The sequence below is a fragment of the Chinchilla lanigera genome, unplaced genomic scaffold, assembly GCF_000276665.1.
Source record: "Chinchilla lanigera isolate Chin_1 unplaced genomic scaffold, ChiLan1.0 scaffold00036, whole genome shotgun sequence".
Classification (NCBI taxonomy): domain Eukaryota; kingdom Metazoa; phylum Chordata; class Mammalia; order Rodentia; family Chinchillidae; genus Chinchilla; species Chinchilla lanigera.
The window spans coordinates 13,118,730-13,144,124 of record NW_004955437.1 but is presented as its reverse complement, the minus strand read 5'-3'; the positions used below and the strand labels follow the sequence as shown (position 1 = coordinate 13,144,124).

Genomic DNA, 25,395 nt, shown 5'->3' with positions numbered 1-25,395 from the left:
CTCACGACCTTGTGCTTCAGGCAGGCGCTGTGCCGCTGAGCTAAATCCCCAGCCCCTCCTACTTATTTTTGTATTAATTCTTCTGAGGGCCTAGCCTTGTTGGACCGCCTGTAATGTTTCTACTTAACTCAGCTGTCTATAATACTGTCCTGAGTGCCCCTCTCTCCTGACCTGGTCACCTCCCCAAGGTCCCACCTCCTGACACCAGCACACCTGGGCTTAGAACACTGACAGAGATGTTTAGGGGGATACAGATGTCCCATCTCTAGCAGATAGTGACCACACCACAGGGTTAGGCTGTGTTCAGGGCCTTCTGTGTCCCTATCACTGTGTTTGTCACAGAACCTTGGTGTCTACGAGGACCATGACCTGAGCCCTGTGTGGAGGCCACATTCTGGCCTGTGTGGACACAGGTAATGACACCCTTATCCATGTTTGCCCTCTCACCCTGTTGGCCACGTTCCTGTCCTTGGAAATCCCGCCTTGGGATTGGCACCTGACTGAGCATGAGCTCTGGGTGCCCATTGGTTCTGGGCAGGCCTCGGGGTGTCTCCTCAGGCTGAGGCTGGCGAGAACTGTGCTGCAGAGGAGGGTAAGAGGGACCGCATTGTGCCCCTGCAGTCTTGGCATCTGGATGTGGAAACTCTTACCCCCTCGGGCCCACAGACCTGATCCGGAAGGGGAGGACGGAAGAGGAAGGTGGTTCTGTGTGTCAGGTTGCAGCAGAAGTTCTGAGGGCAGAGTTGGGTACCTGTAGGGTCGGAGCTTCCTGCAGGCTCAGGCTCTGATTCTGCAGTTCCCCCTCTATAGTTTCCTCTCTGAAGAGCCTTTCAGGGGAGCTCGCCATCAGCTCTTGCCCTGCTGTGCGCCTACTCCTGGGGTGGACAGTGGAGGGCACGGAAAGAAAACATTACCGGTTTCCTGTTGGTGTTTTCTCCATCAGGTGGTTGGAAAATCCAGCATAGCCAAGACCGGTGTGCTCTGCCTGCAGCTTTCTGTTGCTATAACAAAATACCTGGGATAATCAACTTAAAGAGAGGGAAGGTTAATTTTGGCTCACAGTCTCAAAGGCTCCAGCCTGTGGTCAGCTGCCCCTGTTGCTTAGGGCCTGCGGAAAGGCAGCGCATCATGGTGAGGTGGGCGTGGAGCAGAACTGGGCACCTCCCCAATGACAAATTTCTATACCCTTGCTGTAGTCCCACGAGTCCTGTGCTTTGTCCTTCCAAGTCCCTACCCTTCTCACTTTAGTGCTCCTCCTCAGCGTCCCACCCGCTCTATCCCCTGTGGTTCTCATCCTGATTATCAGCAAATGCCCACCTAGTAGGACCCCCTATTCTTGGGGAAACTGATACAGTGAGAGATTAAATGAAATAATGAGAACAAGCTTAGTGTTAAACTCTTATCATTCCCATTCCATAGATGTGGTAAACTGAGGCCCAGGAAGGTTAAGTAGCCAGTCCAAGGTCACCCAGCTAGTAGGGAGCAGAGCTGGGATTTGAACCTGGATGGTGTGGCTTTAGAATCCATGTTCTTCCTACCATCCCCCATTGCCTCTTAAAGAAAGTACTTATGGGGTCACACCATGGCAGAGAATACAGAGACACATTTGTACGGCTTGATTCCTAACTCCATACCATTGCGTCCCCCCGGTGTTTCTAAAGCTGGGCCCTCGAGATACCATTCCCAGGGCCAGGGGCCTCTGTGAGGAAGCATGGGCTCATGGAGAAGGTCCCGGGCTCTGGGATTGAGAGTCCTGGCTCCACGGTTGACTGCCTGTCTCTCCCTGTGCCTCCCTCCTGCAGCCCCGTTGGGAGGGTGTTCATTTCAGTCCTTGTTTCAAAGGATTGTTGCACAGCGAAATTCCACTCAAAGTGCTTGATGCCTGCCTGGCATATGATACCTATTTGATAAATAGTGACTGTGATTAGGGCGTAATACATTTGGGAAGTGTGAGGATAGAGTTAAGCTGTTTCTTTGTTACAGGGCTTCCCAGAGCTTTCATCACGCTGCTGTGAGCTGGCAGCTTCCTGGAGAGGTGGGGATTAGTTGTAGTACACAGCTGTATGTAGCAGCCAGCATATTCTCAACTGTGAGCGCAACGAATTTGTTTTCAGGCTGTGTACCTGCCAGCTTCACAATGTGCACGATGCGGTTTTAAGGTCCAAGCGCTCCGTTCAGGAAGCTCCGAGCTGCGTCTCCTGCTGCCTGCGTCTGCTTGGCATCCCCAGCTGGGGCTGGGGGTCCAGGTTAGACTTTGGGGGCATGGATGGTGGAAGCTCAGAAGTGAAGTGAACAGACTTGGAGCCTGGAGGGAAGGTTTGGATCTCACTGCTCTGTATCCCTGGGGCTGTGTAACTGTGGCCAGATTCCCCGGTGCCACGCCCCAGGGTGGGTCCTGCTCCACAGATGGCCAGTATGCAGACATGCCTATCGGCTGCTGCTTGTCCTTGCTAGGAGCCCTGAATGTGTGTTTAGTCCTGCTTTTGCCCAGCATGTACAGGCCACACACTTCCCGTTCAATCCTTACATCCTCTTAGGCGTCAGTAGAGCCAGAAGTTCTAAAGGAGAAAACTGAGGCTGAGCCAGACTTGCTCAGCTACCAATCAGCAAAGCAGAGACCTGGCCTGGCACCTCCATGCATTCCCCACTCAAGCTGTATTTATGGGGTGTACATTAAGCCAGATGCTGGGGTAATCGTGGTAAACCAGGCTGCTGGCCTGTGTGTTTGAGCCCTGGGAAACGACAGTCACAGATAGTTGGGAGCATTGGCAATCAGTAAGAGCTCGGTGACCCGGGGGTTGGAGCAGTCCTCAGGTGGGTGGTTTTCAGGGTCACTTGTACCAACGGGTACCCTGCAAGCATTCCAAGCGCCTGCTTCTTTGGTGAACCAGTGCCTGAGTCATAGACTGGTGTAAAAGCTGAATATTAACTAGAGTTCCCGTTGTGTGTATATGTGGGGGGATTATGTTTGTATTACCTGGAGAGATTAAAAGTTATAGGTGGAATGCTCTCTTAGGGCCAACTCCGTGATTTCCTAGAGCCAGCTGCGGAGCAACCTGGAGTGGGTGGGTGTGGGGCTTAGGGATCTGGCTGTATGTGGCTTCCCTCCCGCCATGGCCAAGAGCCTTGGACGGAAGCACTGCATTTACCCGGGAGGAGGAAGTGGTAGGAGCTGAGGCACTGAGGCCAGGAGCAGAGGCCTTGGCAGCCCTGGTTCATTTGCTAGGAGAGCAGGGAAAAGAAGGGAAAGTAAAACAGAATTAGATGTGTTATATACACGTACCAACTCCCCATGATGAGTGTAATAATTATGTACTGCAAGCATACACTAACTTAAAACAAAAAACACATTGCTAGCACTGTCTTCTTGGACCCTTGGAGGAGGGCCTTAAAGCAGGTTGCCGTGACTGGACCAGCCGGAACCAACAGACAGGCCGGCCCAGCTCAGGTGCAGCGCTCACTGGTTTTGCCGCGCAGAACTGTTGCAGGAGGAGAAGGCAGAGTTTACCTTAGCTGCCTGCTGGCCACGTTCTACCACAGGCCCTGTCCCTAGCGGTCTTGTGACCTGACCAAGGCTGTCCCTGGTGTACTTTAGCTACAAAACCAAGTGATGTGGAACTAGACAGTCTCAAGATCCCTTCTAGCGTGGACATTGTGAGTCTGGAAGTCTAGGGTTTGGCCTGAAAGTTGAAAGGTTCTCATCAGGATTCCTCAGACCTAAGGGGAGGGAGAAGCCCTGGAGGTGACACCCAGTCTCACCCATGGGGCAGGCAGGTGTGGGAGGGAAGGGCCTGGCTCCGGGTCTCTGATTGAGAACCTTGCTGGTGAGAGCCTTGGAACTGGACTTCCTTAAATGGAAACCAGCTTCTCGTCTTGCTTTGAGCAAGCGCCTGGCTCTGTGTCACTGCCTGTACTGTCCTGACCGGTGACCTGGGGACAGTGACCACCGGCTGCTCCTGGCAGTGTGCGGAGGCCGGGCTGGCTCTTCATCTCCCAGACAGCACCAGGAGTGCACCAGGGCCAATATGGACCAAAAAGAAAACAAAACAAGACCGGTTTCCTCCACACCCAAGCTGCTGTGCGGATACAGCTCTTCTGTGACCTGGTGGTGGGGCTCAGCAGTTCTCCAGCACCAGCCCTGTTCTGCATTTGAACTCCGTTCTCACGTGAACTGGAGCAGCGAAGATCTCATGGGTGACAGCTCGGTCCCGAAAGCCTGTCACATCCGTGCTGCTTATTCTATCACAGTAGCGCGCACATTTACAGTGAAGCTGAGTGAAGAATTTGCACACGTGTAAGTAATAATCTTCCCTGTAAGTCATTTATATATAGGAACATATGTAAACTAAGCACACATTTATGTCCACATTTATATAAGCATATACACATTCATTTATGTTAGGCTGTCTTGAACTACACATTAGGAACAGCTTACCTGAGCCAGGCATGGTGGTGCACACCTGTCATCCCAGAACTTGGGAGGCTGAGGCAGGAGGACTGCTATGAGTTTGAGGCCAGCCCAGACTACAAAGTGAGACCCTGTCTCAGAAAAAAAAAGAAAGAAACCGCTCACCTTTACAGGAGAGATAGAGGGTAGAAGCACTTTGTGTCTTTGTGTTCCCGTTGGATTTCCCTACAGTGCGTATGTACTCTTTTTCTTCTTTTAAATAAAATGTAAGTGGGGCTTGGGATTTAGCTCAGTGGCACAGCACCTGCCTGGCAAGTGCAAGGTCATGAGTTCGATTCCTGGTACCAGAAAAAAACCAACCAAACAAACAAAAAAAACTAAATAAAATGTAAGCCAGGTGTGGTGGCGCACGCCTGTAATCCCAGCACTTGGGAGGCTGAGGCAAGAGGATTGTTGCAAGTTTGAGACCAGCCTGGGCTACAAAGTGAGCTCAAGGCCAGCCTGAACTGCACAGTGAGACCTTGTCTCAAAAAGACAAAAAAAAAAAAAAATGTATTTAGGGATGTTCACAGATTGAGCAGAAACTGCATAGCTCCCACCTGCTCTCTCCCCGCTCACATCCAAAGCTCCGTGTAAGCCCCACCTCCCCGCAAATGTTGCATTGGTCACACCCTGTGAACCCACACCAATGCATCCTTGCCAGCCACAGTCCTTAGTGTGTGCTGTACATTCTATGGGTTTTGGCTAATGTAGAATGGGGTGTAGCTCCCATGCTAGGCTCGTATAGAATAATTTCACTTCCCTGAAATTCCTCTATAGTTTACATCCTCCTCCCGACTCCTGGCAACACTCACCTTTTCTCACCATCATTTCCCATTGCCAGAATGCCCTGTAGTTGGAATCTGACACACTGTGTGCAGTGGTGGTGAACCCATGACACGCATATCATTGAAAGCTCTATAGGGTTCGCCATCTCTGATCTATAGCCTTTCCTATAGCTTCTTTACCTTAGTAAGATGCTTTTTTTTTTTTGGTTTTTCTCCGGTACCGGGAACTGAACTCACGACCTTGCGCTTGCCAGGCAGGCGCTTTTGCCGCTGAGCTAAATCCCCAGCCCCCAGTAAGATGCTTTTGATACACATCTGCCCATGTCCTTTCAGGCCTTAAAAGCTCATTTCTTTTTAATGTAGCATAATATTCTATTGTCTGAATGTACTCTCATATAGGTAGCCATTGACCTACTGAAGGACGTCTTGGTTCTAAGTTTAGCAATTGTGAATAAAACCACAGTCCGTGCTGCTGTAGTTGGATCTGAAATGTCCCCCAAAGGCTATATTAAGGGGTTGGTTCCCAGCCTACCACATGATTGGGGCACAGTAGAACCTTTCTTCAGAGCCTGCCTGGAGGAAGTTAGGCACCCCGGGACCCAGGCCTCCTCCTACCACTGCTTTCTCCCTGGCCCAGAAGCAACTGACCGTGGACTCACACCTCTGAAACTGTGAATCAAAACAAACCTTTCCTCTTTGTAAGTGGTTTATCTCAGACATTTTGTCACAGTGACAGAAAGCTGACGTGTACAAATACCTGGCTGCAGGTATTTGTGTGTGGATGTAGGTTTTGAATGCATTTGCTGGGTGGTTTGGTACATGTTTGGTTTTTAAGAAACTGCCAACCTCTTCCAGAATGGCTGTATCACTTTGTATGCCCTCTCAGGAATGAAAGAATAAAGAAGTGAATGAGTAATCCTACTCTGCATCCCACAGCATCTCATGCTGTGGGTGTTTGGACCTGGGCCGTTCTAATGGGTGTGTAGTGGTTCTCCTTGTTTTAACTGGCAGCTCTTAAGTGACATGTGGTGTGGCTTAGCATATGCTTGTCATATGGGTATCCTCTTTGGTGAACTTTCTGTGTAGGCTTTTTGGCCATTTAAAAAAGATTATGTGGTTTGTTTTCTTGTTGAGGTTTAAAGAGTTGTTTGTTTTGGCGAAGTCTCTTTATCTGATGTGCCTTTTGTACATATTTTCTACCATGCTGTGGCTTATCATCTCTTTATTTTGGTTTTTGAGATGGGTCTTAAATTTTTTTTTTTTTTGGTCTTTTTGAGACAGAGTTTTGCTATGCAGTTCAGGCTGGCCTTGAGCTCACTTTGTAGTCCAGGCTGGTCTTGAACTTGCAACGATCTTCCTGCCTCAGCCCCCTGAGTGCTAGGATTACAGACATGTGCCACCATGCCTGGCCACGGGTCTTACTATTTTGCCAGGGTGCCCTTGTCCCCCTGAACTCAAGGGACCCTCTTGCCTCAGCCCGCCAAGTAGCAGGGATTACGCGTATGCATCACCACACTGGATCATTTCCTTTCATTTAAAAAAAAATACAAGCATTGTCAGAGCTGTGTAGTTTAAATAATATACTAAAATTTTGTGGTTAAAACAGATTAAAGATTTAATATTAAAAATTTTTAATATTAAAAGCTGATGGACAAATGAATGTTCCAGCCACCATGGAGGGTCATCCCATGAGGGCATCTCCTCTCTCAGCCAAGAGCACCGAGGGGCCCGGGCCTGTGCCCCTCAGCACTTGCTCCCTGTGCTGAGGGAGCCCCTCTCTGTCCCTATGTGAGCCCCTTCTGTCCCTCCTCATTGGCCCCTTCTGTACCTGTGTGCCAGGCATGGACTGTGCTCCCCTTCTGGCCCCTGGAAGTCATGCAGGACCTCAGATGGGCACTGGTGAGTCCTGCTGCTGGCTGGAGGCCTCCTACTGCTGGGGTCCGGATGTGCCAGGCTCCCCACTGTGCTGGGATGGCCGTCACCTCCTGTCCCCACACATTGTTTCTAGATTGTTTAGGGACTCTGGCTGGCGTCCTTGTGGGGCCTTGGAGATTTACCGGGATACCATGTGCACAGCTCTAGGGAACAGGCCCTTCAGTGAGCTCGAGAGAGAAAGTGACTAAGAACCCGGAAGAACGTTTCCCCCAGTGTGGAGCACAGAATTAGTGACGTCAGGGTTCCTGGGGACTCCGGGGTGGGGGGACTCACGGCTCCAGGTGAGACTCACCCCTGGGGTTAGGCAGGGCTGCACCAGGGTGCCTGAGGTCCGGCCTTAGCATCGCCTGGAAGTGTGTTGGCTGTATTGCTTCCCAGCGGCCCCCAGACCTGTTGGTGCTGAGGTTCTGGTGGGGGGCCCAGCACTCTGGGTTTTAGGGAAACTCCCGTTTAGTTGGGGAGGCCAGAGCCGCAGGAGAGAGTCCCAGTGAGGAAAGAAGGTGGTGTTTGTGCTGGAGGGTCAGGACCAGAGGGCGGAGGTCTCCCAGAGGCTCAGTCCCTGTGTCCAGGCGCCGTGATCAGAAGCCAGCACATAAGACCAAGGGCGTGATGTCCTGCTGTTGAATCACATCAGGAGTATGAATCACCCATCCTCACACCTTTTTTCTTCATTAAAGGACAGAGTAGGAGACCTGGGGGTGGGGCGTGGTACGTTCTTGTAGTCCAAGCACTTGGGAGGCTGAGGCAGGACGGGATGGATCGTGAGCTCCAAGCCAGCTTGAACTGGATAGTGAGTTCTAGGGCGAGCCTCTGTCTCAAAAATAAAAAAAACAGAAGGAAAAAATGCCTTGGTCAGAGTGGAAATTAAAATATTTAAGAAAGCTGAAGACCTGAGGCAAATGAAACCTTTCCTTAGAAAGATACAACACACTGCAACACACTGTGGAGAGCAGTCAGATCAGCTGGCTTTTTGTCCCCAGCAGCTCCTCTGAGGGTGAGGGCTGGGCAGAGCTGGGAGGGGCCGTCAGTGCGCAGCTTCCGGTAGATGGATGGTCTCAGAGAGGGAGCCAGGGTCCCTGGAGCCGGGCCTGGATCCCCTCTGCCCAGGACAAGGCCCTAGGGGCGCCGCAGGCTCCCTGCGGTGCCCCTCCTCTTGTTAGAGAGATGAACTGTTAGCACCCTCCTGAGGGCTGGGTTGTGCTAGAATTGAGGGAACAGCTGCTCAAACCCTTGTGTCCCGGGGCACTTGACGCCTGACAGCTGGGGAGTCCCCTTGTCATGGTCCCGCCATGGCCCTTAGGTCAGGTACTCGAAGGAGCACATGGCCCGCCCAGTCCATGGGTGGGAGACTCCGGGAGCCGTTGTTCAGTTGGGCAGCTGTCAGGATTGCAGGGGAATGTAACAGCACCCAGCACAGGGCTCCACTGTCCGGAAAACCCACCTCCAGAGGGACAGCTGTCCAGGGAAGGGCGTGGGCCTGCTCTGAACTAGGCCTTGGAAAGATTTGGCGAAAAGAGGTGTGAGCAGGCTCGGAATAGATCCTGTTGCTTTCCAAACAGTGGGGAGAGGGCTGTGCTTTGGGGAAGGGGAAGGCTAGAAACTGTTGGGGGCTCCTGAGGACCCTGTGGCTCTGCAGAGGGATGAGCTCCACCTGGAGAGGGGGGTGCCCTCAGGACAGAGCTCTTGCCCAGAGGCCAGGAAACTCCCCAGAGCCCTCCCAGGAATGCACGCTGTGCGCTGCTGCTGCTGTGCCCCTGGCTGTTGAGCTGAATGGGGCCTGTGTGAGTTATTTTCATCCTGGAAGAGCAACAGCTATGTAGCTATTCTAGGCAGGAGGGGGCAGTCGCAAGTGCGGTCAGAAATGCCCAGCTGAAATGGGCCTTTTTGTTTGTTTTTGAGAGACAGGGTCTCACTGTGCACTTCAGGCTGGCCCTGAACTCACTGTGTAGCCCAGGCTGGCCTCAAACTTGTGATGATTCTCCTGCCTCAGCCTCCTGAGTGATGAGATTACAGGCCATCACATCTAGCTTAAATTGGGCCTTTTTAAAGTTGTTCACATCCTTTGGCAGTTTCTCTTGGGTTATTGGTCTTTCTCTTTTCTTTTGTTTTAGAGATAGGATGTCTCTATTGCCCAGGCAAACCTTGAACCTTGGGCTCAAGTGATCCTCCTGCCTCAGCCTCCTGCATAGTCTTTTTTAAAAAACTTTTCCCCTAAGTTTGTCATTTGTCTTTACACTGTTTTCTTTATCTCTTTCTTATCATATAGAAGCTTTATTTTATGCCCTTGGGGTTTGTAGCCACTTCTCACATTTAAATCCTGGTCTGGCTGAAATTTTTCTGGTGTATGGAAGCGGGTGTCTGGCTGACGGCTCATCCAGCCCCAAGAGGATGGGCCACATTGTCCCAGGGCAGCACCGCTGGGACCTCAGACACCCGTGCTTAGGGCACGGAAGGACAACACGCTGCCATATGTGACTGCCTACTCCTTCCGAGGTCACCGGCTTCCCACCTCTTTGTCTGGGGTCACTGCTGGAGCCACTGACCAAAACAAATGGCCTATAAGGCTGAGAACCAGTGCGCCTGCGGGCACCAGGAACCCCTTAAGGAAGTCCTTCGGCGTTCTTAACCAGCCATAGGTACAGTTCTGCAAGGTAGTAGGAGGGCACCTGGAGTCTGGTGGGTGGGCAGTGCCTGGCATGGCCCCTGACATCTTGTTCAGAATGCAAGTTCTTTTCTGATCCAGACACTCTGGGGGTGGAGCCCAGCGACTGACCTGTGTGACTTCAGGTGACTGATTGGCATGAGAAGGAGCAGCTGTGCTGGCAGGGGCAGGTGGCTGCCCGGGAAGGCTGCTGTTAGCTGGCAAGAGCAGGCAGGTTGCCTCCGCCTCTTGAGTGGCTGGTGTCATTGCTGATCTGGGTCCCTCCTGGGCAGTTTAATTGGCCCGGGACATGGGCAAGGATCTGTGTACAGAGGGCCTTAGGGCCATATTGCGTTAATAACCCTTAGTTATTGCGGGCTGATCAGGCTTAAATAAATGAGACAGTTGAAATGATTTTAGGGCTCCAGGAGGGTCCAACTCTATTACAGAAATGGAGATTCTGAGGTTTTAGACAAAGAACTTCTCTAGGCAGCCCATATTTATTTGGTTTTCAAACAAAGGCGGGGGAATACTGAAGAAAATGCAGAAATCTGGGCAGGACTTGGGAATCCCTTTATGGACTTCTCCAAGTATTATTTTATGTTAATTTAGGAGAACTATGTTATCTCCAGGAAGGCCTTCACTGCAGGAGTGAGATGCCTGCAGCTACCGTCTCCTTATAGTAATTGGGGCTGGAGCCAGATGTCCTCAGCAGTGGCCTTACTCTTGTCCTTTGAGGCTCCCAACTTCACAGGCCAGTACAGGCCTCAGTAGGATCACTGACTCCGAGGTTCACTTACTATGAGTCCGCTGCCCATCTCTGGACAAGGGCCTAGACCTTGGCAAACTCACACATAACCATGAAAAGCCAGTTGGTTAATATGAAATCCTGCGCAGAGCTGCTTTATAGTGGTCTCCATCAGGACCAGCTGTCCCTCCTGCATCCCTGAGTTCCAGGCCTCTGCCCCCTGTGACGGATGGATGAGTAATCGCATACTCTCTGAGCTTCAGTTCCCAGGGGTCCTTCTGGCCAGGCCCCTTCGCCTGGGGAATGGAGGGAGAGTGGAAAGGGCAGCCTGGTCACCCCAACATGGGGGCTCCTGTGCCTCGCTTGGGCACAGGGAGACTGGTCGGGTCTGGGGATGAGGACAGAGGGAGAGAAGTCTCAAGGCCCCTTCTCTTCCCTTCCAGGTCCGACCATGAGCTACCCAGGCTACCCCCCACCCCCTGGGGGATACCCCCCAGCTGCACCAGGTAAGAGGGGTTGGGTGGTCCTGGGTGAGAGGGGTCGGAGTTCACTGCTCCCCATCCTCACCCAGCACAGCCTCCTGGGAGGAGAGAACAGAGGGGAGCCATCACTCATGTGGGGAGTAAAGTCCTGGGACCATTTGGACCCACTCCTCCTCCCTTCAGCAGGCAGGGGACGAGCCCCAGCAGGGAGGCGGCTCAGCTGAGGGTGCCGGGCCACAGTTCTTGAGCAGGGCCAGTTCCCCACCCCTGCTACCGGCAGGTTAACAGTGACCTCACTCCACTCTGCAGCAGAAATCCTGCTGTCTGTGTCCTGTCTGCTTTGTCAGCACTGCTGTTCCCACCCCTGCAGCAGACGGGGCAGGCAGGCAGGCGATGCAGAAAAGCCTGTGCCATGGGTATCCACAGCCCCCACCGTGGTGTCGGCCGCCATGTTGTGGGTCTCAGTGACAGTGGTTGGATGTGGCCGCTGCTTCAGCACTGGGCCAAGCTCCCCAGACATCGCTTACTCTGCAGGACATGAACCTGAGTAGCTGAGAGTCCCAGGATATGACTGGCTTGCTGGTCCAGAGCTGGGCTTGTTGGCACTGTCCCCTTATGGACAGTGGGTGGAATCCATGTTTCCTATGATGCAGGCCAGAGCCCCTCCAGCCTGTCATTCTGCCTCTCCCTTCCTGTTACTGATTTATCACTTAGAGGAGTGAACCTGGGGGGACCCCTGCCTTGTGCCTGTGCAGCTCTGAATCCTTGGGGTCCCTGGAGCTTGTCACTGTCACGGGCCCAGCTCAGAGTCCCGGAGCGGCCATCCTGTGTCTGTCTTCCTGCTCCGTGCTGGTGGGTTGGGAGGGCAGAGTCTGTCGTGGTCCCTCCGTGCCCCCTGAGTACCCCACCGAGCATTGAGTGGTGAATAAGGGAGAGGCCTCCTCACTGTCCTGACTCTCCACCTGGCTGTTCTGTCCTCTGTAGCGCTGGCCTGAGGCTCTGCAAGGCCACCTTTCCTGAGCTCCTGCACCTTCCCCCATTGGGCAGGGGACAGACCGGGGCTGAGGGCTTTGTGTTACTTGCAGGTGGCGGGGCCTGGGGGGGTGCTGCCTACCCCCCGCCCGGCGGGCCCCCCATCGGGCTGGATAATGTAGCCAACTACGCAGGGCAGTTCAACCAGGACTACCTCTCGGGAATGGTGAGTCCGTCCTTCTGGGTGGGCATGGCCACACAGCTGGGCATCAAGGCTGGCGGTCACTGAGAGCTTGGAGTGTGCCCACTACCTCTTAGAACAGGAGGGTCTTCACCAAGGCCCTGCCCGATGCCCTGTCTGGACCTCAGCTCTCCCTTCTGTAAATTGAGGGGTAGGAGATACATTGAACACATGGTCTTTCCGGGTCCTTACAGCCTTGGGGTGCTTGGTGGGGTGGGTCTTCGTGAAAATTTGTGGAGCACCTTATGAGCTCAGTGTGAGCCTGAGGAAGGTGAGGGTGTATCTGCACGCTTGTGTGTGTGTTGTGTGCGTGCGTGTATGCGTGTGCTGTGAGTGTCCCCGTGCATGTTGTATGTGTGTGTCCACAGAGGGATAGCTATTCTGGTTTGGTCCTGGGTGGGAATGTAGCAGTAGCTGGGGCAGATCTGTCCCCAACTTTCATTTGTTGTGTTACTTTAAAAATAATACATTTTATAATCTGAAAACAAGTATGTTGTTAGTGCAAACAATGCAACCAGAACACACTTAAATTTGCACCAGGCCCAGTTCTAGGCACTGGGGTTTTGTGAATAGAACAAATAGGAGTCTCAGCCCTGGTGCACTGGCTGATTGGAAAGGTCGGTAACAGAGCCAGCTCTCTTGTGGGTGCTGCAGAAACAAGAAGAGCTGGTGAGAGGGTTAGGAGTTGGGTAGGTGGGGTGGGGTGAGGGTTTTAAGGTAGGGTCGAGTTGGGCCAGCAAGGAACATCGACAGAGGTCTGAGGCAGGGGAGGGGTGTGCTACCTGGATGCCTAGGGCTGCCACACCCTGGGTGCCCTGGACCTGGGCCGCTCTGGGCAGCAGTGGAGGCCAAGGTGGCTGAAGCGGGGAGCGGGGGGGCCTACTCAGGCTTCCAGGCTTCATTCTGGATGAGCAGGAGTCCAGCCAAGCCTCACGGCCCACAGTGTGTGGTTAGGAGGCTGATAAGGTAGGGCCCTGTATTTCTGGGGCTGTAAACTCTTTTCCTTCACTCGTGGGCCTGGGAAAGAAGGAGCAGCCTTCGGAAGGGCAAGGCTGCATCCCCTGGGGAAAGGGTGGGGTGCCAATCTGACGCAGAGGGAGCCAGGGCAGAGCCTCACTGGCTGCACCTCAGGAGGTTGTGTTGGGTGTGATGTGGGGGTGCTTGGAGTTCAGTGGAGGCACTGAGTTCTGGGATGGGGCTCTGGGCAGGGGAGGGCAGACGGCAAAGTACGGCTGGGCCTGCAGTGAGTCAGACTCTGCCTTGTGTCCTTGCAGGCAGCCAACATGTCGGGGACGTTTGGAGGAGCCGGCATGTACCCTGGAGCCCCTGGGGGCGGCTACCCTCCGGTGCCCCCTGGCGGCTTCGGGCAGCCCCCTCCTTCCCAGCAGCCTGTCCCTCCGTATGGAATGTACCCGCCCCCTGGAGGAAACCTACCCTCTGGGGTGCCCTCCTATCCACCTTACCCAGGGGCACCGGTGCCGCCCCCTGGGCAGCCACCAATGACCTACCCTGTGCAGCCACCAATGCCACCCCCGGGGCAGCAGCCAGTGCCACCCCCGGGGCAGCAGCCGATGCCAAGCTACCCGGGATACTCAGGGTCCGGAACCGTCACCCCCGCCGTGCCCCCAGCCCAGGTGAGTGCTGGTCCAGCCCTGAGCCCAGCACCTGGAGCCTCTTGGTCCAGTGTCCCCTGCCAGCACGGCTGGGGCACGGGGAGGCTCAGCCCTGCAGCTCACACGTCTTGGTTTATTGGACTGTCCTTTTCTCCCAGGCCCCCTGCCTGGGGGCTGAGGGAGCTCCCTGCCCCTTCTCCCAGTCTGGTTAGACATCGCGAGTACAAACTGGGTCAGAACGCCCCAGCAGCGCCCTTCCTTCCTGCTGTGATTTGCCAGGCTGTGTGCTCTGTAAGAGCTGCCCTGGCCACCAGCCTCCAGGCCTCCAGGCCCAACAGGCCCCATGACACGCCTTCCCAGATGGGTTGTGGACGATTCCTGCAGTCCCTTTTGCGGGGGGAAAGTTGTTGGCAGCTTCTCCGGGGTTGGTCTTGGCTCAATTTGGAGAACAGTTTGTCTGCAGAGCCTAGAATTCATCGTCATGGTTACATGGCCAAACGGGCCCAGCACAGGGCTGGTGATGTGTGCTGGGTGACTAGTTTTAGACAGAGGGTCCTCTCCTTCCCCTCCCCAACCCTGCCCCATCCTCCCTCCCTCTGTCGTCTTCTCTCCGAGCGTGTCTCTGTTACTGTACCAGCCACCATAAGGACAAGGCACCCGCAGACAGTTTCTCGGTGGCCGTGCACCATTGAAAGGTTGGGTGCTGCACACGGACTAGCCAGGCCCTGTGAGGAGCGCCCCAGTGTGCGCCACTTTGCCCTGTGGCAGGGAAAGGCCAGCAGCCTCTGCTCCTGCAGCCTGCCCTTCCCCAGGCCCCCTGTCAGCCCTGGAGGAGCTGGGTCAGGGCCAGGATTTAGCTGTGGAGACCCCCAGCTGTGGGAGCCAGACAGGGGTCCCGTACTAGGATGTGAGGACGGGTAACGCCACGTTGGGCAGTCTTGATTGGAACCCTCTAGGAGCGCTGTGGATTTCTGGATCCTTCAGACACCCCAGCTCTTGTCTCAGAGTCTGGGGGTGGAGTGGTCTGGGGGAAGTGGCAGGCACATCCTCTTACCTGCGACTGTGTGTAGTTTGGAAACCGAGGCACCATCACAGACGCTTCTGGCTTTGACCCCTTGCGAGACGCCGAGGTCCTGCGGAAGGCCATGAAGGGCTTTGGTGAGAGACCCTGGGAGGTTGATCTTCTCCCTCTGTGCTGGTTTCTTGGGCAGTTTCACAGGGGCACTGTGGGCTGGGGGAGGTGATGGAAGAGGAGGTGACACAGGAGTGTGGTTGGGTCACCTGGGAGAATTGGAGGCTGCAGGCTGGGGTGTCGGGAGGCGCAGAGCATCCCAGTGACCCTCGGCTGTGTGGCTCCCACTCCTCTTCCCCAGGGACCAACGAACAGGCCATCATCGACTGCCTGGGGAGCCGCTCCAACAAGCAGAGGCAGCAGATCAGCCTGTCCTTCAAGACAGCCTACGGCAAGGTGAGGCCCTGGGTGCAGGAGGAGGGGAGCAGGGGGCGGCCTCTGGCCGTGGGGTGGCCGGAGTCCCCCTCACTTCTCTGCGGACCTGGCTGGGCCTGGAACTCAGAAGGGACACTGAGCTGCACTAGGGCGCTTCCTGCTGCCACCCCCTGGTGGCCCCATTCTGAGGTGAAGGATGCCCCAAGGGAACAGTCCCTGGGTTCACGGGGGACTGAAGTTGGCACAGGTGCCCAGAGTTCTGGTTCTGCCCTGGCTGTGCCACACCCGAGGAGGCTGAGGGCAGCATACCGTTTCCCTCCCCTGCCCTCAGTTTCCCTTCAGGGCACTGGGGGAGGTTTTGCTCATGTGAGCATTTTGGAGGAAAAGGCTTTCGGATCAGAATAAATGCAAGGGGGCTGGGCTCTGACTCCTGGGTAAAAGCTGGACAAATACTGAGTAGGCAAGTGCCGTAGCCAGCGCCTCTCCAGCCTTGGTGCCATGTGCCCCTGGCGTCCTGCTAGTGCAGGCTCTAAGAGGGTCCCGGCCGGGCCTGAGGTCAGGCGTCTCCCCCGGCGAGAATGATGCCCATGCCGCTGATGCCGACTCTGGAAGCTGTTCTCATGGGTCACCCTCTGTGGCGTCTCAGCGTCGGTTTGTTTGAATATCTAATCAGGATTTGATCAAAGATCTGAAATCCGAGCTGTCAGGGAACTTTGAGAAGACCATCTTGGCTCTGATGAAGACCCCAGTCCTGTTCGACGTGTCTGAGATAAAGGAAGCCATCAAGGTGTGTACGTGTGAGTGTGCGTGTGAGTGCATGTGTGTGCATGCATGTACCTGTGTCCATGCACAGCCCAGGAGGAAGCCTGCATGATGTGGCGTCCTATTACTGCCGCTCAATGTGCTCTTGGCTTGGAGTCCACGTGCTGTAGGAAGGGATTTTCCCGTCCTTTCCCCAAGCATTTGCTTCCGTCAGGGACCCGGGGCAGTAGGGCCCCGACAGCCTAGTGCCTGCTCGCTGGTGCCCCCATCCAGTGTTTGTTGAGCAGGTTGTGAGGCTTCTCAGGTCCTTAGGGTCCTGTGCAGAGCTGGCTCCTCTCTGCCCACTGCCACCTCCAGCAGCTTCCAGAGGGAGAGGAAGGAGGATAGGGACAGCGGTGCCCTGGATATGCTATGACCCTGATAAGGAGGCTGGCACGTATACCGTTTGTGAATGCTGAGTAATCTGAGGGTAGCAGTGGGCAGAGGTAGTTATAAAAATAACTGACACATGCTGTGTTTCCTGCCAGACCTGAACAAAGTACTCTGCAAACAATAACTCATTTAACACTCATGCCTCTTACCCAGATCACTCCCATTGTATGGATCAGGAGCCCAAGGCACAGAGAGGCTAAGTAACTTGCCCCAGGTCACACAGCAAGTAAGCCTCAGAGCCAAAATTCAGACCCATGTAAAAGCCAGGCTGCTGACCCCATCCTCTACCTTTTTGCTATGCCCAGCCTGATAACTCCTCTGATCTTGCTGTTGCTGCCCTATCCTAGAGGTCTCCACGCACTCCACAGTCCACTGGGGACTCTGGTGTTTCCACATGACCACTCAGATGTCTCTCACTGTCAGCTCATCTTCCCACTTGTTTGTCATCTCACTTGAGGGCTGGACTTGGAACACAGTGACCCGAGTACATGCTGTGACCCGGGCAGTTGCTGCTGCTGTCTGAGTCTCGGTTTCCTGGTCCGAGGGGCAGACCGTCACGGGTGCCTTCCCGGGGGGGCGGTCACTCTCATGACGTGTTGCTGGCAGTGCGGTGGCTGTGTCTGTGTGTCAGAGGCCCCGTTGCCATGTGGCTCCTGCTGTCTTTCCCGGGCACTGTCACAGCACATGGTCGGTTGTGTTCTCTGCCACCGCAGGGGGCTGGCACAGACGAAGCGTGCCTGATCGAGATCCTGGCTTCCCGCAGCAACGAGCACATCCGGGAGCTGAGCAGAGCCTACAAAGCAGGTGCCTGCTGTGCACACAGGGCCTCTGCACCCCATGGCCTTGGCCACACCCTCTCTGCACCCTGTATCCCTCTAGACCTCCTTATTACCCACTTCCTGCCACTCCCAGCCCGCTGGGTTATACCCTAGGCCCTGCCCAGCCTGTAGTTTACCTGAGCGGGTGACTAAGATGGGGCCACCAGGAGGACCTTGCATGTGACCTGCAGACCCTGACTACAGCCGTGACAGCCCCCAAGGCCCAGGGTTGTGTGTCCCTGGAGGACCTTATGGGCCATGTGCCTCCTCTAGCCCTGGACCCTGGGCCTTCTTTTGCTGAGTGGATCTGCAGTGGGCAACGGGGTGACCTTCCTGTGCCTGAATTGCAGAACACAAGAAGACCCTGGAGGAGGCCATTCGCAGCGACACGTCCGGGCACTTCCAGCGGCTCCTCATCTCCCTCTCTCAGGTGCCTTCCCCACAGCAGGAACTTGGAGTCCAGGGGGTGGCGCGGGGAGAAAAAGGGAGAATGGGGATGTTGTAGTGCAACCCTCCAAGGAGTGGGCTCAGCCCTGCAACCTGCTTCCTTTCAGGGAAACCGAGATGAAAGCACAAACGTGGACATGTCCCTCGTCCAGAGAGACGTTCAGGTGAGTGAGGGGGGTGGGTGCTCCGCCTGGCTTTCTGAACCAGGGCTGTGTCCCCTACCCTCCTGCTTCAAAGGAGGGGGTGCTCAGGGATTGAAAGGACGGTGGATATGGTATGACTTCTGCGTGCTGCTCTGCCACTCATCGGCTATGACCACGAGCCAGTCACAGACCTGGATTTCACTTCCCCCCCTTGTAAGGGAGGAAAATAAGAAACGGTGCTGTAGTTGATAAGTCAGTTATGGGTGTGGGTCTCACGTGACCGGTGCCCTCCCTGTGCCCAGGTGCAGTACCGTTCTGTTTGCATACTGCAGAATTGGCCTTCACCTGCCAAGCTTCGGAGGGTGGGAGCCTATAAGCCAGCTGTCGCCTTGGTGTGCAGCCTTACACTTCTCCCCTGCCCGCCTTATGAACTGCAGAGAAAAGGGGAAAGTCCAGGCAGCTCAGTGGCTCCCTAGAGCAGCGTGCGTCTCCCAACCCCAGTGTCCTGGCTGGAAAGAGCCCCGCTTCCTGGTGGGATGGAGCTGGGGTACCTCCCCCGCCATTCACGCAGGGCAGAGGTCTCATGCTGTCCCTCCTCTGTCCCTGGCCTGCATCACCCTCACCTTAACCTGCAGAATCTCTGAGCTCCTGTGAGTGTCTGCACTCGATATGGGGCCCTTGAGTCCAAGGCTGCTGCCTGAGACCTTGAAGGCCTTTTAAAAAGAGGCCACTGGGGCAGAGTTGTAAGTTGGCAAATATTTTGGGCTCACGCCTTCAAAAGTTTAACAGGCCAGTGCAAATTGTGCCCCTTGGCAAACCTAGTTAACGGACTAGGTAATGAAAGATACCGAATTCCGTGAAGTCCCATGTCCACAACCACGGCCCGTCAGCCGTTGGAACGGACACTCTCTCACGTGTTCCTTGTCATCCAGAGGGACACTGCTTGTCAAGGTTGGGCGGTGTGGATTTTACAGTCCTGCTGCTAGGTGCTCACCTCTGGGTGGTCAGCCCTGGCCCCTCAGCCCTGCGGCCCACCCGTTTCCCACAGCACCCCGTGTCGGTCTCAGTTACTCTGGTCTGAGTTCCCCAGTCTCAGAATCCCGCTTGCTGCCCAGGAGGGGATGTGGGTTGCTGGTTCTGGTTCTGTTGTAAATGAGGCCTCTGAGGCTCCCATCGCCAGGGTGCTGGTCCCATTTCCTTCCCCTCTGCGGCTGGGGCCACACGTGGCCCACCTCTCCTGGGTGACCTGGACCTGGGGCCCGGGACAAAGGCCGCAATGCATATGAGTCTTCCTCCTCGTGCAGGAACTGTATGCGGCGGGGGAGAACCGCCTGGGAACAGATGAGTCCAAGTTCAACGCCATTCTGTGCTCCCGAAGCCGGGCCCACCTGGTGGCAGGTAAGATAGTCCAGGCCTCCCAAGGCTGAGGGGGAGCTGAGCTTGCTTTCGCCCCCTGCTGGTGACTTACCAGATACCACCCAGGGCTTCGGGCCTGCGGGGGCTCTGGAGGAAGCCAGGGTGGGGAAATGGACCGCTGCGGGCTGTGTGCTGGGGTGTGGGGCCTTGCAGCTGGGAGCATCCTTGGAGCCCCTCAGCAGAGGCTCCACTGTGGCATAACACAGCTGTAGGTGACCGCTGTTGGCTTGCTCAGGTCTCACGCATCGGGGCGCTCTGTCCACGTGCCTGTACTGGAGTGGGGCTGAGGGCGCAGTGGGGAACAGCACCCCAGTCCTGTCCTCACTGGGCTCACCGCCGTGTTCAGGGACAGCCAGGCAGCACACACGGAGCAGCATCTGTGTCGGGCTGTCGCTCCTGTAGGGGGAGACGCAGCAACCCTGGAGTCGGACAGGGTGCAGGAGGGCCAAGCCAGGGAGATGATGCGTGACGCAGGGGCCTGGCGGGGCACCGTGAGGGGCTGTCTGGGAGGAGGGAAGGCAGAGGGTGTGGAGTCGGGTTCACTGGGCTCTGAGTGGACAGCAGTAATGCCTGCCTTTTTGCGTTTGTTTTCTTGAGACAGGGTCTCGCTGTGTGGTTCAGGCTGGCCTTGAACTCACCGTGATCCTTCTCAGCCTCCTGAGTGCTGGGATTCTAAAGCCTGCGTCACCACATCCAGCAGCCTACCTTCAATATACTTGAAATCCTTACCTTAGCAATAGTGGGGCAGTGTCATCCAGCACAGGGCCTCGTTTGTACCAGCGTTGAATATTTCTGTAATGCAGTGGCCTCTGTACTGAAAATGAAGAACAGAATGGCTGTGGGGTGCACTTTGTCAAGCAAAAAAATCCTGGATTGTAGCCACACATGGTGGTGTTTACCTATAATCCCAGCACCCAGGAGGCTAAGGCTAGAGAATCGCTGTGAGTTCGAGGTCAGCCAGCCTACACAGCAAGACCCTGTCTCAGAAAACCCAAAGAAAACACAAAACAAAATCGTAAGGCAAGAACCATGTGTCTATGCACATCCCTGATCTTTGGCTGTTCTGATTTCCTCCCTTGTGTGGGATACCAGCTAGACCAGCTCAGCACCCCCAACAGCCTTGGGCTAATGCAGTCACCTTTTTTAAGATTGTCTCCAAACACAGTTTTATTTTATAGTACCCGGGGCTAAGACTTTAAGCTTGGTTTGAGGGGAACTCACTTTGTTCTGTGACATGTCTCTCTGTCTTCCCACTAGTTTTCAATGAGTATCAGAGGATGACAGGTCGGGACATCGAGAAGAGTATCTGCCGGGAGATGTCGGGGGACCTGGAGCAGGGCATGCTGGCTGTGGGTAGGTGTCCCAGGGGCCGGTGTGTGTCGCCAGCTGCTAGGGTCCTCCCTGTCCTCTTGTTGAGGGGTGGTGCATTGAAAGAACCTCAGGACCCTGTATTGCCAAAATCAGACTGTCCAAGTGCTAGGACCTCATGCTGCCACCTGGCCCGCTGTGCAGTGACCCAGCTGTCCGGGACGCCTGTGTCTTGTTTATGTTCCCAGCATGGCCCTGGAGAGGGGCGCTGCAGTGTGGGCATTGGTGGGAGGGCATGTACCCGCTCTCCGGGAGGAGGGTGACTCACATCCTGCCAAGCTTCCTCTAAAAATACCTCCCTGCAGGCACTTGTCAGATGTTTGTGATGGAAACACGGGGGAGATTTTTACTTGCAATAGCAAAACAAGCTCGTTCCAGGGAAAGCTGGCTGAGCTCTGTCCGCTGCGCCTCCAAAGCAGGGTGTGGGTTCCGGGTCCGTCCCGCCATGTATGCTGGGGTCCTTGCCCTGTGGCCCTTGTCACTGCACCTTTTACCCACCTTGGAGTACCTTTGCCCATTTTCTCCATGGTGCTTTTCTTGGACAGAGAGTAATCCTCATTTCTCTGCACAGCCCCCATGGTGTGGCTCATGGCCTGAGAACTCCAGAGAGACTCTGATTTTGCTCCGCCCGTCTGTCTCCCTAGGGATCACGGTATCCGCAGTCGGCCCCGCCTGCCCACTTGGCAGTCCAGTTCTTCACCACTCAACATTTCTTCCCTCCAGGCCCCTGTGCTTCTCAATCCTTTTTATCACAGTGGCTGCCAGGAAAAAGTGGATTGGTGTCCAGGCTTTGCGTGTTCCTATTCCAAAGAGCTGGAGTCACGATCATGGGATCACTGAGCCTGGAGGCGGGGCGTGGGGGCGGGGAGAAGGATGCAGTGACGGGCTGGGCGTCCCGGCCTCCCGGGAGGACATGTGTGCACTCCACGCCCTCCTAGGTTGAGAGTTTCCTGAAGATCTAGTTACGCTGTGTTTCTCTCTGGCAGTGAAATGTCTCAAGAACACCCCAGCCTTCTTTGCTGAGAGGCTCAACAAGGCCATGCGGGTATGTATAACACGGGGGGTAGCCCCATGTGTGACTGGGGCTCTGGGGTGAGTGTAGCGGGTGTGGGAGGCCCACAGTTAGGAGTCTGAAGGCTGTGAGTGGGGAGGGTCAGGGCTGGGGAGGCAGGCCGCGTGGCCTGTTGCTCATGCCCCTGGGCTGCGTCTTCAGGGAGCAGGAACGAAGGACCGGACCCTGATTCGCATCATGGTGTCCCGAAGCGAGGTTGACCTTCTGGACATCAGAGCAGAGTACAAGCGGATGTACGGCAAGTCGCTGTACCACGACATCACGGTACGGGCCCTGGCCACCTCCTGTGGCCTCACACACTGTGACTGCGCACCTTCCAGGCCACCCCTTCCCTTCTGCTCGTCCTCTTTGGCGTGGCCATGCACCTGGCCTCTGGGCCGCACATGCGCTGTGCCGACAGACCTCAGATCCGTTCCCTTCACCTTCCCTTGTTCATGCAATTGCTCCCAAGCAGACTGTCAGCTCCCGAGGGAGGGGCAGGTCCTTGACGCTGCATCCCTGGCCTCCTGGACCTCCACTGCTCAGTAACTGCGTGGGGTATCCACCCAGCAGCATTCAGAAAATCTCAGGGCCTCTCCTACCTTCTTGGCCTTGGCCTTCAAAGTCCCAGCCACTCTGAATTGTGATCCGTTAGCCAGAAATCCTGTCCCAGAGGCTTCCTGGAGCTCAGATCTGGCTCCCTAATCACTTGCAAGGCATAGCAAGGCCGAGGCTCACTGCCAGGGCCTGGGCTCACCTGGGAGTCTGGTTCTGGCTTTTCTCCTTGCTAACTGTGTGATCTTGAACCTGCCTGGGCCCCACGCCCATCATATTTAAGATGAGGATAATGATAGTTCCTCCCTAGGAGTGGTGTATGCCGAGTGTCTAGCAGATACTGGCTGCTATTGGGTCCCTGTGCAAGCGCAGGCTGACAGTACATTCTTGTCTGGCTGGACTGACAGTTACGTTCTGAACTCACCTGAACTTCAAAACTGAGAAAGTCACTGGGCCCACGTCCTCATTCCAGACCCCCGCTAGCGTTTGACCCTGTTGGGCTGCTCCACTTGCGTCCTGTAAAGATGTTGCTGTGATCAGCAGAGAATTTGGAGTTAGAGACAAAGCACCTCCCAAGTGCCAGCCAGCTGTGCTGTCTAGAAGAAGCCGTAGGCCTTGCCCCCCCCCCCCCCCCGAGCCAGGATGGGAGGAAATGATGAGTGCAGAGGTGTCAGGCCGGGCAGAGCTGCCAGAAACTTGGGAGCCTAGGTGACCGCAGTGTCCTCCATTGCATAGCCACGGAGGTAATGTGTCTTCAAGTGGGACACCTTGTGCATTTTGGTAGAACCCCAGTTTGGTGCCCCATAGATAACCAGGGGAAAAGAATACTGGTCAGCCCCAGGTAGTGGTTTTGAGGCTGATTTTAAATTTTGTTGTGATTACTGACTTACCTTTGATCGCAGGTAGAAGTGCAGCTTTCTGTGGTTTAACAGGTTTCTTTTAATATTTTTATGTTTTGGTTTTTTTCCGGTACCGGGAATTGAACTCATGACCTTGTGCTTGCCAGGCAGGCGCTGTGCCGCTGAGCTAAATCCCCAGCCCCTCTGTGGTTTAACAGGGACCTGAGAGTGGCTGAGGTGCACATCCCGAGGTGCAGGCCACTTGTTCTGAGACAGCCTGGTGGGAGGGTGGGGGAGCACATCTCCCTAGCATGGGTCTGCCTGTCCACAAAGGTACTTGAGCCAGGAGAAAATCAGGAGACAGGAGAAAATCAGGAGACAGGAGCGGTCCTACCTCGCTTAACTGATACCCTTGTTCCTGTTACCAGGGAGACACTTCTGGGGACTACCGGAAGATCCTGCTGAAGATCTGTGGTGGCAATGACTGAGCAGTGACTGGTGGCCCACTTCTGCCCCCTGCTGGCAATGCCATGCCAGGGTGCGGCCAAATGATGTTTCTCACCAGTCCAGCCAGTAGCCCAGAGGTGCACATCTGTCCCTAGAGCCTTGGCCCTGTCCTGCCTTGCCCTTCCTGGCCTGGACACCCTGATTAAGGGCCTGGTTGTGGCTAGAGCTCTGTCAGGGAGGCTTCTCCTCCCACTCCCTGCAGCCTCAGGCTATTACAGTAGATATTTTATTTCCTGACTTGTGCAATCATTCCTCGTAGCTTGTGGCTAAGATTCTGAGCATCATTTTCATTGTGTAATTTTAGATTCTCATTTGGAGGCACATTTTCTTTTTTTTAACCATCTTTGCCCAGCAGATGCACATTAGTCTGTGTACCAGTACACATTTCTGCTGAGAGGCTTGAACCTCACCGAGGGCCTGCTAGTGTGATACCTGCGTCTGGTGAGAATATATCATGCGCTTTGTTTTTGCCAAACTCATTCCTTTTTAGACAAAAAAAAAAAAAAAAAAAAAAAAAAGAGGGCAGACAGTCATTTCTTCTGTCTCCCATGCAAAACCACAGGGCAAAAGCCCGTTCCCAGCCAGTGACAGGGCTCCTTGTACTTTGAAATGTGCCTTAAACCTGAATGTCTGTAGCCAAAAAGTGTTTCCATATTAAAGTTGGCCAGCTCTGGAATGTTCTGGAAATGTCTTCCTGGTGCCAGCTTGTTTTCTTCTGCTTCAGGGCCCAGGATTCTGCCTTATTAGCCAGTGAAAATCCACACACGTTGAAGTAGAAGGCAGTGCCTGGAGACAGAGTGTAGCTCACTCATGGAGACTGACATAGAGGCAAGTGAAGGAGCCGCCTAAGCCACACGGGCGGCCGAGTACTGAGTACAGGGATCCTGATGGGGCACAGGCGCAGCCCCTGAGAGAGCTGGGGAGGGCATGGTCCACCAGCCAGATCCCGGGAAAGGGGCACAGGTCGGAGCCTTCAGTTGAAAGAGAACACGTGGCTCTCATCCCTACAGGACCTCAGCACCTTAGGAGAGGGGACCCCAGAAGGGACAGGGCTGTAGGCATCGCCATGTCTTACCCGGAAGCACAGAGCTGGGTTCCGTGAGGACAGCGCTCTGCCCGCTTCCTTCCTGACCTCCTGTGTTGCAGAGTCAAGGAAGGGGGGCATCCTGAGAGACTTGGCTGGATGGAGCGTGCCGGGCCCTGGCAGGAACCCAGGGATTGTGCTGTGTGCAGGGTAGACATTTGCTTGGGGACATTGCCTGACACATCACTGGCCCTAAGCAGTGAGGAGGGAGGTGGCAGCCAAAAGGCTCCGTAGAACACTCAGGAGCTGGACATTCTCCTCGTCCAGCTGGACCTGCCTTCCGGAGCTGTGGCTGGCGTGGGCATTGGGATGGGTCTCTGCGTCAGCATCCGTGCTCGGTGCCTCAGGAGCTGGAGCTCAAGCTGAGGTCCCACCCCTGCTGGTCGCCCAGGAAACCCCTCCATGGGAGCAGGCCTTTGCCCACGGGGTGTCGGCTGGGATTTCTGTGATGGGATGGACGGCTGGGCATGTTACAACATGTCCTGAACTCAGGCTGACCCTGGTGGCCTCCCGAGCTGTGGCAGAGCCTCAAGCAAACATGCTCTGATGTGGTTGTGAGTGTCCTGTGACGTCGCCTGTCATCTCCACCTGAGTTCTCAGCTTGGTGCCCCAGCCAGCCGTATTGGGATTGTAGATGCAGTTACTTTGGTCCCCAAGAG

At 55.1% G+C, this 25,395-nt stretch overlaps 1 protein-coding gene across 1 annotated transcript in view; it reads left to right on the top strand.

Moving 5' to 3' along the window:
• Anxa11 (annexin A11) overlaps positions 1 to 24,343 on the top strand; it is a gene marked incomplete at its 5' end in the record, with an annotated part of 41,415 nt that extends 17,072 nt beyond the window's left edge. The window contains 14 exon segments of the mRNA XM_005389885.2: positions 11,003 to 11,065; positions 12,127 to 12,239; positions 13,529 to 13,888; positions 14,938 to 15,025; positions 15,241 to 15,335; positions 15,988 to 16,101; positions 17,222 to 17,312; positions 17,677 to 17,756; positions 17,881 to 17,937; positions 19,221 to 19,314; positions 20,590 to 20,685; positions 21,687 to 21,745; positions 21,914 to 22,036; positions 23,574 to 24,343. Of these exon segments, the coding sequence (XP_005389942.1) occupies positions 11,011 to 11,065; positions 12,127 to 12,239; positions 13,529 to 13,888; positions 14,938 to 15,025; positions 15,241 to 15,335; positions 15,988 to 16,101; positions 17,222 to 17,312; positions 17,677 to 17,756; positions 17,881 to 17,937; positions 19,221 to 19,314; positions 20,590 to 20,685; positions 21,687 to 21,745; positions 21,914 to 22,036; positions 23,574 to 23,633 (1,485 nt within the window). The 3' untranslated portion in view covers positions 23,634 to 24,343.
• Positions 24,344 to 25,395: the final 1,052 nt, after the last annotated feature.